Source organism: Wolffia australiana, chromosome 5 (assembly GCF_029677425.1).
Source record: "Wolffia australiana isolate 7733 chromosome 5, ASM2967742v1".
Taxonomy (NCBI): Eukaryota; Viridiplantae; Streptophyta; class Magnoliopsida; order Alismatales; family Araceae; genus Wolffia; species Wolffia australiana.
Window position 1 is genome coordinate 20,711,022 of NC_135839.1, and position 11,460 is coordinate 20,722,481.

The 11,460-nt window shown below is 36.3% G+C and overlaps 1 protein-coding gene across 1 annotated transcript; it reads right to left on the minus strand.

The window, feature by feature from the left end:
• Positions 1-3,307: 3,307 nt before the first annotated feature.
• On the minus strand, positions 3,308-4,737 carry LOC144703809 (Peroxidase superfamily protein). The gene is made up of 3 exons (XM_078576077.1): positions 4,525-4,737; positions 4,167-4,358; positions 3,308-4,025 (listed from the first exon to the last, which is right to left on the minus strand). The coding sequence occupies exons 1-3, from the start codon at positions 4,735-4,737 to the stop codon at positions 3,474-3,476; spliced, it is 957 nt and encodes a 318-aa protein (XP_078432203.1). The 3' UTR covers positions 3,308-3,473.
• Between the last annotated feature and the right edge of the window lie 6,723 nt (positions 4,738-11,460).

The following is an 11,460-nucleotide window of genomic DNA, read 5'->3' on the forward strand; positions in this document are numbered from 1 at the left end:
TAATCGTCAGTTATCAGGTTGCGTATTGTCCGCCATCCACTTGACACTCCCTGGAAGACTTAGGGTATGGTCAATTTTCAAAATTTAATCAATCATCTGAGTTAGTACTTATGCATTTAGAAATCATCATGAAATCTTCTTCAATAATTCACTATCTTGGCCAAGGAGATCATCACATCATCTTCCTTGAGTAGTCTCCTCTTCTACCGAGGGTAGGCAATTCCATCTTGAACACTTAATCATCTTTGTGAACTTCTTGATGTACCTAAACTAAGACAGCTTAAAATCCCATGATTAGAGACTCGTAGGACACAATCAAAGTACAACTTTCCATCCATGAGACGTATTTGGTGTCTCAATTTTGAGGATCACATACACAATTGTAATGTGAATCAACCTGATTGAAAGTTTGGTATAACACTATTGAATGATTCATACAGTTCAAGTTAGTGAACTATTTCCACTAAAGAGCACCCATTATCTATCGTAATTATCTCCACACGAATCGATACAAGACCAAACATACTCATCGTTTTAGTGAGGCTAGATAATGTCATTCTATCTAGATACTTCAAAGTCTTTCTCAAGTATCCTTTGAATATGAATATTTAGAGCACATGCTTAAATACTAGTAATCTCATTATTACGATCTCATCACAATTCACTAAGTGTGATTATATATTCATGGATTTCAGTATAAGCATCACACATGCACTACAATGAATGTATTGTATTAATGAACATGGAACGAGATATGTAATGCACGATTGGATTCCCAACCATATATATTTCCATCAGATCATATCTGTGATTTCTCAATCCCTCATGAAAAATTAGTTGATCTACTGATGTGTCCAGCCTCTAGATCTATCCATGTGATCCCCAACACGTTGAGTTTGCTCCATCATGTGGAAGCCTCGTTTTCACTCCACCATCATCATTGTGATGTCCATATTACATAAGGAATGGAGACGAGAAAAGGGGAGAAGGGAGAAGAGGGTAGGGCCCTAAAAAATTATTTCTTGACCAAATTTCATCAAGAACCTTCCCTTATTTAAACTAAATGGAGAATTTTCAAAAAAATCCTAAATTTTAAGTATATATTTTGATGTCCAAAAGACTATCTTTACGTGACCTTCTAGCCCATATATTAGCCTAGTTATCAACTCTTTGGGACCAATACACTTTATTGAACTTCCAAACTAATTTTCATCATCATCATTTAGGTAATGCAAACACAAATTGATTAACCCAATCAATAGGTCTAGTTTCCAACCTACAAGGTCCCAAGCTAAATTTCACACTCCAAAAGATACAAAGGAGTGTATCTACTCTATTATGGAACCTTTCTATCATCACTTAATGTGTTCATTTATTCCTAGGATGAATTAGGGTTTGGTCAATTTTTAAACCCTAATCAGTTATGAGAGTTTGTATTTATGCATTTGGAAATCATTAGAGAACTCTTCTTTGATATTCCAGTACCTTGGCCATAGAGTTCATCATATCATCTTCCTTGAGATGTCTCCTCTTATATCGAGGGTAGAAGGCCCATCTAAAACACTCAATCATCTTAGTGAACTTATTAATGCACTTGTCTCCTCTCAAACATATTTGAAATTCAATGATTACAAACTCATAGGTGATAATCAAACTACAGTCATCCAGCCACAACATGTCTTTGGTGGTGTAAGTCTTAGTACCACTTACACAACAGTTACATGAATCAACTTTATTGAAAGTTTGGTATAATAACATTCATAGATTTACATAGATAAAATTCAGTAAACTCTTTCTGATAAAGTACACTCACTGCCTATCACTAGTGTCTCCACATTAATGGGTATCGGATCGAGCATACTCATCATATGTTTTAGACTAGACAGTTCTATCCAATATGGATATTTTGATAGTGCCACCCTTCACATATGAATATTTTGACCACATGACTAAGGACTACTGATCGCCATCTTCATGGACTTCATTGTAAGCATGACATGTATATTATAATGATGTACTATATTAATGAACATTGAACGAGATATATAATTTGTGATTGGATTTCTTGCCACACATATTCTTGTCATTCTTCCACTTGGTCAAAAGCTAATTACTTTTAATGAACAGACATTTTTATTTTCTAATGGTGCTCAAAATTCGTTGATCTAATGATTTCGTGATATGTTTTTGGATCTTGCATTGAAAATTCTCCTTCTTTAGTGTAATGCATTTATGATTCAATGATGAAAGTAACTGAAGGGTCGCTCGTATTTTTATGTTATGCAACATTTATTAATAAAAAATCTATGTCCAATCAGAGAGTATTTGTCTATGAATCTTCAATTTGTCAATCAATGGAACTTTTCCATACTGGCATCTCCATTATGGATGATCTCCCTACTAAAGTGAATTGTCTTATAAAATTGATTGAATTCTAATGTTGCATTCACTCTTTGAATTGAAGTGTCTATATGAATATGACGTCGTAAAGTTCCATAAAAGTACCTAAACATCTTTAAAATTCAGAAGATCATTACTATAAGAGATTTAATCATTGTAAGCTTGATAGAAATCATACAGTTATTTTGTGAAAATAAATATGTAAAAATAATAATTGTTAATCGAATCATTATTGCATAGTATACCCCTCAATGGGCTGTCTAGCTGGCCTGCTCTTAGGCCTTGCGGCATGAGCCAGCATGCCTATGCAACACCCATTTTGAACCATATAAAGCCCTTTTGATGGCATGGGTAGCCCTCTTGGCCTCTTTGGCCATTAGCCCGTCCCAAGCCTAGTTGTCACAATTTTTGCTTTAAGAGACTGCTCACTCAAATTACACCAATGGTTTAAGCTGTTCCTTTTAAGGTTACTTTCTCAGATTAGAGCGGTTGCCTTAAGCGACTGTTCACACTTAAAAGCCCAACCTGGCCCATTAGGCCATTATTATTGGCCCACTAGGCCATGACTGTTCACCCGAGCTGGATCAGCAGTAGATAAGTGGGCCTTTTGGGCTGAGGTTCTCCTAGACTTCACTGGTGGCCTCATGATTATATCACATGGATAGAATGAGACCTTTGAGCTACTCCATCAGATTAAATTTCCAGGAATTCAAAAGATTTTCCAGAAATAAAAAAATTGAAATCCCCCACGTTAAAATAAAACTAAAATATAAAGTTTTCTTTTAATATAAAATAAAACAACTTCATAGAATTTTGAAATCTCCTACATTTTTGAAACAAAAATGCTTTGTCATCGTGGACTTGAAGAATTGCAAAGGCAGTCTGATCTCAAGTTAGTGACCGCATCTCAAGGAACAATGATAGTGATATAAACATAACTCTCCTCTCTTCCAAAAGAGGGACTCTTTTGGACTACAAGAACAGGACGAGAGACTTACATGACAAACGAAGTTAAGTCCATCCATTTATTCAACGTTACAACCACACTTGAGCTGTTTCCTTATTGAAAACTGTTAGTTCACCCTGCTGCAGACTTGTCTAATCTCGCCGCTAGAACCGGTGAGAGGGGAGATGTTTCCCATCTTCACCATGGCATCGGCAAAGTCCCTGAAGAAGATGGATCTGTCGGCAGCGTAGCTGCTGACGATGGAGTCTGCCGGACCACCATTAAATAGCTCCTGGTCAGAGTGAAGTAGACCCTTCTTGGAAACCAAATTTAAGTAATAGCTGTTGTCGAAGATCGTCGGCGTTTTGACGTCGAGAGGTGCAATGTCGATAAGGCCGCCGGACGGCGGGCAGAGCGCCCTCAAAATGGCAGCGAACAAGGGGTCGATGTTCTGATCGTTGTAGGCTCGGTCGCGGAAGGACGCGCAGCGGGCTACGCCGAAGGTGTGCGCTCCGGATAGAGCGACGAGATCGCGGAGGTTCAATCCCTTGTTCGCAAAGTTGGTGACGAGAGTCGACAGGCCCGAGAATTGAGATGGGAGGTCGCTCTCCGCCGCGCTCTGGCTCGCCGTTCTCGCGTCCCGACGTCCCACCAGCACCTGCCACGACGGCCCTCCACTCTGCAAATTCATCGTCTCTCGTAGTATTATTCGCTGTCTTTGAGGATTTCCATTATCGTTCTCTCCGTCCTTTAACGTCGTCTTTCGTCATTCGAACGGAGGGTCCAGAATTAAGATTCTGATCAATTGTGGGGTACTGACCAGGACGACGGCGTCGCGGGCGGCGATGGTGAGAATATCCGCGCAAGAGACGGTGGACTTGCAGACAAGCTCGACGGCAAACTTGATCCTATCGATGATGTCAAAGGCGGCGAGGGAGTTCTTGTTGGGGGCCGCGTTCTGCTCGCCGGTGAACGTCGGAGTGTCCGCTAGAAGAACTGACGCGTCGCAGCCCTGCAGGATATGATCTATCTTCATCAACGATAAAGAAGAGCGTTCGAGGAAGAAAGAAGCGCCTTCGTGTTCTTTTAGAGGACGAGTGAATCGTTGTCCCCGGCTGCTGAAGTCAAGTTTACTTTGACGATTATTTTTACACTTTCAGATGAAGGGGAGTGCGCACGTTTACGAAGCAGTCGTGGAAGAAGAGGCGGACGATCCTGGCGGGCACTCGAGGATCTGTCAGGGTGGAGGCTACCATGACGCCTTTGACGATTATTTGGAGAGATGGGCAGCTTGCGTCGTAGAAGCTAAGACTCAGCTGGGCGTCTGTGCACGCGCACAGGATAATTGTCAGAAGCCAGCAGGCGATAGACCTGTTATGAGTGGAGGCCATCGTTCGGCGGTTCAAGAGATGCCCTGTTGAGCTCTACGGAGATGCACGTCTTTATATAGACTTTTAGCTGTTCTAACGGAAGCCAAGATTACCCGAAATTGAGGTAATTACGCTATCTAGTTTCCCCACTTGGCTTCTCTGAAGGCGAAAGGGAGTTGACTCTAAAATTTCCACGGAGATTGGCGGATGGGAAGGCAGACAACGACTCGTACTGAATGCAAACACTGTCGTATTGTTGGAGAGTTAATTATGAGATGGGTATTGGTTGATGACCGAGTATAGACGAGTGTTATTATATTCTTGAATTTCTTTCGAGCAAAATGGTTTGCCAAATAAAGACAAACGATTTTGCCCAATAGAATATGTCGTACTGTTTTCCACATCGCTATGTGGTAGAAGGCGGATGGGAAGGGATGATCTAGTTTACGTCTCTAAAAGTCAGCCAAGAGTTATGATTTCTTTCTCCGGAAGCTTCAGAACATTCGTTGATGCTGCAAGTGCAGTGATAGTCTTGTTTTGAATGATGGGCAGAGCGTTGATAATATTTGTGAAGACTTATTTTGAATGCATGCAGTGAAAGCGATCAGTGCCGTGAAGGCTAAATTAAGAAAATCCATTCTCACAAAAATTAAAATAAATGAGTAAATTATATGCTTGGAAAGAGCGAGTTGGCTTCTACAAAAGGAGTCCACGAAATAAAGGCTTAAGTTTCTATTGGCCAGTTCTGGATGCGGTATGAGACCATTAGAGCAGAAGATATAATTTACAAGTTTTGAGATAAGCCAAACATTATTGTTCTTTCTCTGGTCGCGTCAAAATATCCTTTTTATTGAGACGATGGGACTGGAAGTGATCAGTACAGTCTGTCCAAAACAACGGGACCAGATACTACAATTTAGCTGAAAAAGACTCACATTGAATGCACACAGTGAATCCTCTGTTCTGTATCGTTGAAAACTTAATTAGTCTCAATATTCCCAGATACCTGTGTATATATCAATATAATGTATGCTTGACCTGACTCCCGTCAATAAAAGAAGGCAAAAGTTCTCATCTTGGCATGCTGGATGGGACAGGACGCAATAGGAGGGTTATCTACCTTACCAAGATAATTTTCACCAAAATTCTGATTCATTAACTGTAAGCATAATACATCCTTTCTTGGGGAAGTATGGGACTGGATGGTATCATGACGATCTTATTTTAATGATGGGACCGGAGGTGAAAATAAACAGAGTGGAGAAAATGATATTCTGCTTGAGAGAAAAGAAAAAGATGTAGCACAATTAATGGAAAAAGAAAAAGACGTGAAGATTAAAACAGGTACTCCTGAATCTTTAAAATGGAAGATTTTGCCATGTGCTTAACAGATTTATATTGTTCCAAATTGCTTTTATTGCAGCGAAAATGGAACAAGGATGTATAGCAATAGAAGAAAAAAATTCTATTTCGAACAGGACAAGATAGGGTAGGAGACAACGGGGTCAGATGGGACCGAGTTTTGGAGATGTGCGCTAGATTCACCCAAAATTTATGGTTCTTTTCTCCAAGCAAAACGTTGAGAAGTTATACTGAACAATTTCTGTGGGGACAGACAGGATTGGGGAGGAGGACATAGTCTAGTTCACATCTCCAAAGCTCGGTCACATCTTCTGTTTTTGGCAACTGCCCTACATCCTCCTGTGACTGAAAAAAAATTCCAACTACTGTTCAGATCTTGCTATCTATCAAAGTGGTCATACGCTTCATTATTTATCAGCCGATTTCTCTTGAAACTTATACTGTCCAACCCAAAGCACCAAAATGTCCTTTCTTTCTTGAAAATGAAATTTGAGGCGATAATTTGGATGCAAATAGGCTTGACAGAGACAATGATAATCCCTACTTGTAGGAATAGTATAGAGTATTGTATTGTTGAAGACAATTAATGCGAAATATCTTCTAAGAACATTGAATATAGATGATAAAAATATATCCTATTTAATACATCAGTACTTTCTGATTGACTCTACATTACATAAGAAGGGGAGCTCACCAGTTGCATTATTTTTTTTAAGAGAAGCAGGAAAGGTTCAGAGACGACAGGAAGTAAAGGGAATAACTTAGCTAGAGGTTGGTAACTCAAAATTTTCGTTAAAATTTAGCTGAAATTCCATAGTTTACATTTCCGTACTATTTAATTTGAGGATAATAAAATGTCATTTTATACAAAATGGTTTATTTAATTTTTTATAGCATACATCTTGGTTAATACTGATTTGAGAGTGAAGCAGATTTTGCATAATTTAAGTTAAATTTGGGTATCTTTGGTAATCATTTGAGGATAATAAATGTCATTTTATTTTGTTAATTCTGATTAAATTTATGGGAAAATTATTAATTGAGTTTATTAGAAACAAACTTTTCATGTTTTCACTTATGCACAAAATGCCATAACAAACCTAATGAAGATATATCCCTTACTTCAAGAGGAACAGCCATCTAATGAACCTAACAAACTTTATTGGACAGTCATGATTAATCCCAATGTCCAATGAACAGCCATCTTCAGTTGATCACTCACACTAGCTGCAACTTGTAACTTTTACATGTTTTGAAAGGGGAGTATGCAGAAAGTAAATTCCTATCTCCTCCCTTATTGTTATGCTCTCTCCTGGGAGTTGATTTTTTATGATGCCTTTTGATGAACTCAAGCTCATAAACTAGCTCCCTGAATAATTTTGTCTATGCCACAAAAAATAATGGATACAATTTCATTAACTAGGAAAATTTAATGTTCAGTACTCAAACATTTTTGAGATATTTTCGTATTTGGTTAAGACAAAAAAATGGGGATAGTGGTTTCCTTCAAATTTGTGACGCTGAAACCTTTGAGTCTTCTTGTTATTCTAAACTAAAAGCAAAAGTTATTTGGATATTTGAGACTAAATAAGTATTAGACAGTATTGATTCATGACACCTGTTTTTATTGATATGAAAATTGTCTTTCCTGGTATCACTGATCATATTGCCTTCATTCCAAGATAAATTCAAGGAAAATTAGATGAAGAGAAAAATCAAAAGGAAGAATGAGAGATACTAGGTTTTTTTTTTAAGTTATTCTCATAGTAATTTGTTTTCACTGTTAATACATAAGTTTTATTATGAAGGACACTAGTACTTGAGCTCTAATATCCATTCTTGTGGAGAAAACCCTTGCTCTCATTAACAGGTCAAATTATTTTATGAATAAAGTTTTATAAATTATTATTGATAACTCAAGTATCAACAACAAATTAACACCCTAAATTTGTGTTCATCACATGGACTTCATTGTAAGCATCACACATGCAATTTAATGAACACATTGTATTAATGAACATGGAACAAGATATAGAATGTGTTCATTAAAGTGCATGTGTGATGCTTACAATCAAGTCCATGTGATGAACACAAATTTAGGGTGTTAATTTGTTGTTGGTACTTGAGTTATCAATAATAATTTCACTATTTTGTATTTTGCTTGTCGACCACAAATAATTACCTCATTTTGAAGAATAATAAGGATGATAAGTGTGACAAAATAGTGAAAGTTTTTTGTGGTGAGTTCTGAGATTTTTGTATGTATAATGATTCTGATCTTATTTTTGAGACTAAAAGGAAAGAAATTAAAATTATGCTTTTACATATAATTTAATATGCTTGCTTTATCTATAGACTGCACTCAATCTTAGTCGCTGGCTGATGATAAACTCAAATTTGGGATTCAATTATGTTACTATTCATTTGAGTTTAAAAAATAAACTTTATAAACTGATGCTTGATAAGCCAAAAATAGGGGTAAAAACTATGCAACTTTTAGCCCTTGTCGTTGTGGATTTTGGCTTATGCAATAAAATTTATAAGAACTCCACTTAAGACGTATAGTGATAAATACGAGTGTCGTCCAAGGGAAGCTAGTAAGGAATTCGATTTGGTGATTGTATTGGTCGTTTCACTCTGATTAAACTGAATTTGATCTTCAATGAGGATCAAGTCACCCTACTTAGATGAGAATGTAGAAAGGGGGGTAGAAGAGTTGAGATGAATAGAAGAAATATGGAGCTCTAAATTGGCTTCTTTGATCCTAATAAAAGGATCCAAGAGGTCAATTAGAGAGGTTAAAAGGGAATTTTTAATTTGAGTTTGGTTTGTTTTTGCAACTTTGATAATTCAGAACTGAAATGGGTGTAATTTAATCTCCTAAGAATTAAAACTAATTTTTTTAGAGTTTTTCTTTGGAATGCAGTTGAATGCTTAGTTGAATCCCTCAAATTCTCCTCTCAATCCTAATCAGGGCTTGTACATGCCGCTCAAGCCAAGCGATTTAGAATTTCAGATCAAAACCAAGAAGAAGAAACAAGAAATTGAACTAATCTCATTCAAAATGCACAAATCCAAATACAATCAAGGAAAAAGTACCAGATAACTTGATCCAGGGTGGGACTCCTCTCTGTCTTGCAGCTGTGATAGAGAACCATCAAGAATCAGCTCCCCCTCTCGAAATTTAGCTTTTATACTTAGGTTATATGGTAAAAATCACCATTTTACCCCCGTTTAGTACTTAATATTTATCTATCAATTTAGGCTGGATCTGAATGATCCAACCGTACAGATAGAAAGAGGGGATCAAGACAAACAAATCCATAAAAAACTCATCTCAATCGGACTTCAGGATCAAAAGTTATTAATAGATCAATTTTAGACCAATTTAATCCATTGGATTTAAAATTGATTTATTTGTTAATTTCGTTCTTAAACACGCAACGACGTGTCGCTCTCTCATTGGCTGGCACATTTTGAATCCTCCTTTTTGCAGAAAAGTCCTTAAAAAGCCTGGAATTGCTTTGGGACGCCGCCCAAAAGTAATTGCGTATATGCCCCTGGCGCACTCTCTCTCCTCCGATTTCTCCTAAAAACATTAAAAATATATATTAAAAATTGCAATAAAACCCTGTAAAATGTTAAATTGGATCTTTATGCCTGCAATGGCGACCGAGAGCTGTTTTCAGGGTCTTTTTGCAACGAAAGTTCGCAAAAAGGCCCTTGAAAGTTTGAAAATAATAAAAATACTTTTTTTCTATTATAAATATACTTTTTTCCCTTGAAATAAATACATTTCCGCTTCAAATAAATCTCAGAAAAATCCTAAAAATTTGTAAAAAATTCTTAAAAATTCTAGAAAATTCACTGATTCATTTCCATGCTGATAAATGTTGAAATAAAATATTAAATATGCCATTTTCATTCAAAAATAATTATTTCTAGCTTCAATAAATCCTTTAAAATTCATAGAATTGACAGAAAATTAGGGAAAAATCAGAAATCACTTGAAAACACTATTTTCATGTTGATATGTGATAACAACCCCATTTTAAGCTCTTTAAATGCATAAAATTGTGCTAATAACATGAAATAAAGACAGAAATTAGGGTGTTATCAATGCTCATGTTATAGTTCTTGCTAATGGGTGAGTAGGGGTTGTCTCTACAAGGAATGGATATTAGAGATTTAACTATCTCTATCTAGTGATTTTGGTTGGATGAGAAGTGATATGTATAAGGTAAGAGGTAGTGATGTGATGTAAATGGTGAAATGAGGGGGAACATATTAAGAATTTAACTATGCCATGATGATACATAAGATGAGACATAGGTGGCATGATGAGAGTAAGATTAATAGAAACAACAGAGTAAGATATGCAAAGACATAAGGGGAAGATGGTGGATATAGGAGATGAACGAAGAGCTAGGTGGATATAAATGGTGGTTTAGGGTTTACAATTTAAATGGAGGAGGGACAAGGGGATGAGATTGTGATGACATAGATAATGTATGGCGTAGATGATAGATCGTAACGCCTGATGATGGATGTTGGGGGATAAAAGTGGATGGTGATAAAATGGGTATGATCTAACTAATGGGCAGGATACAAATAAGTCAATGTAAGGCAAGATACTAACCTTATATCCCTTCATTCTATGGGGATCAGGATAATTTCCTATTACATATGATCCTCTATTCTTCTTTGTCGATCTTATCCAAGCACTTTAGACATCAAGAAAACCCTTGATGGGCCTTCAAAACCTCAGTCTCTTTCAATATGCTTCTCTAGGAAGAAGTGAGTTCTAAGATTTTCCTTTATAAATATCTGGGCCTTAATTTGTATATCCTACAATTTTGATAGATAGAGGAGAGAGAGAAAGATTTCCTTAAAATATTTGCTCAATCAGCCTTCTGTATTATTCGATATCAAGCCCTCAAAGCCCTTGTCACTACCACTGATAACACATAGTATTAATAGAGTATTATAAAAATAATTGCATTTTTATAAGCATTAAATTAGATATATGTATGTGTTATTGAGCCTAAACTTATTAATTCCATTTAAAATGATGTTTTGAATTTTCAGAATTTTAAACTATTTTTGGCACTTTTTTGGAAACATATCTTGAAAGAAAATACTGCTTTGAGTTGTAATATGATTTTTCTGATTTTTTGACATTTTATTCATAAAGATATGATTCATCTAAGTAGAAATATATATTTATTCATAATTTGGGCTTAGTAATCATTTTTATGTAAAATATTAATGCAATTGTGTACTATATTTGCTTGTTGCCGTTCAATTTGTCCAATGGTAACCAATGTATTTTTACGGTTAATGATTGATAAGCATTAATCATTTAATCTTAGTAATGGTTAA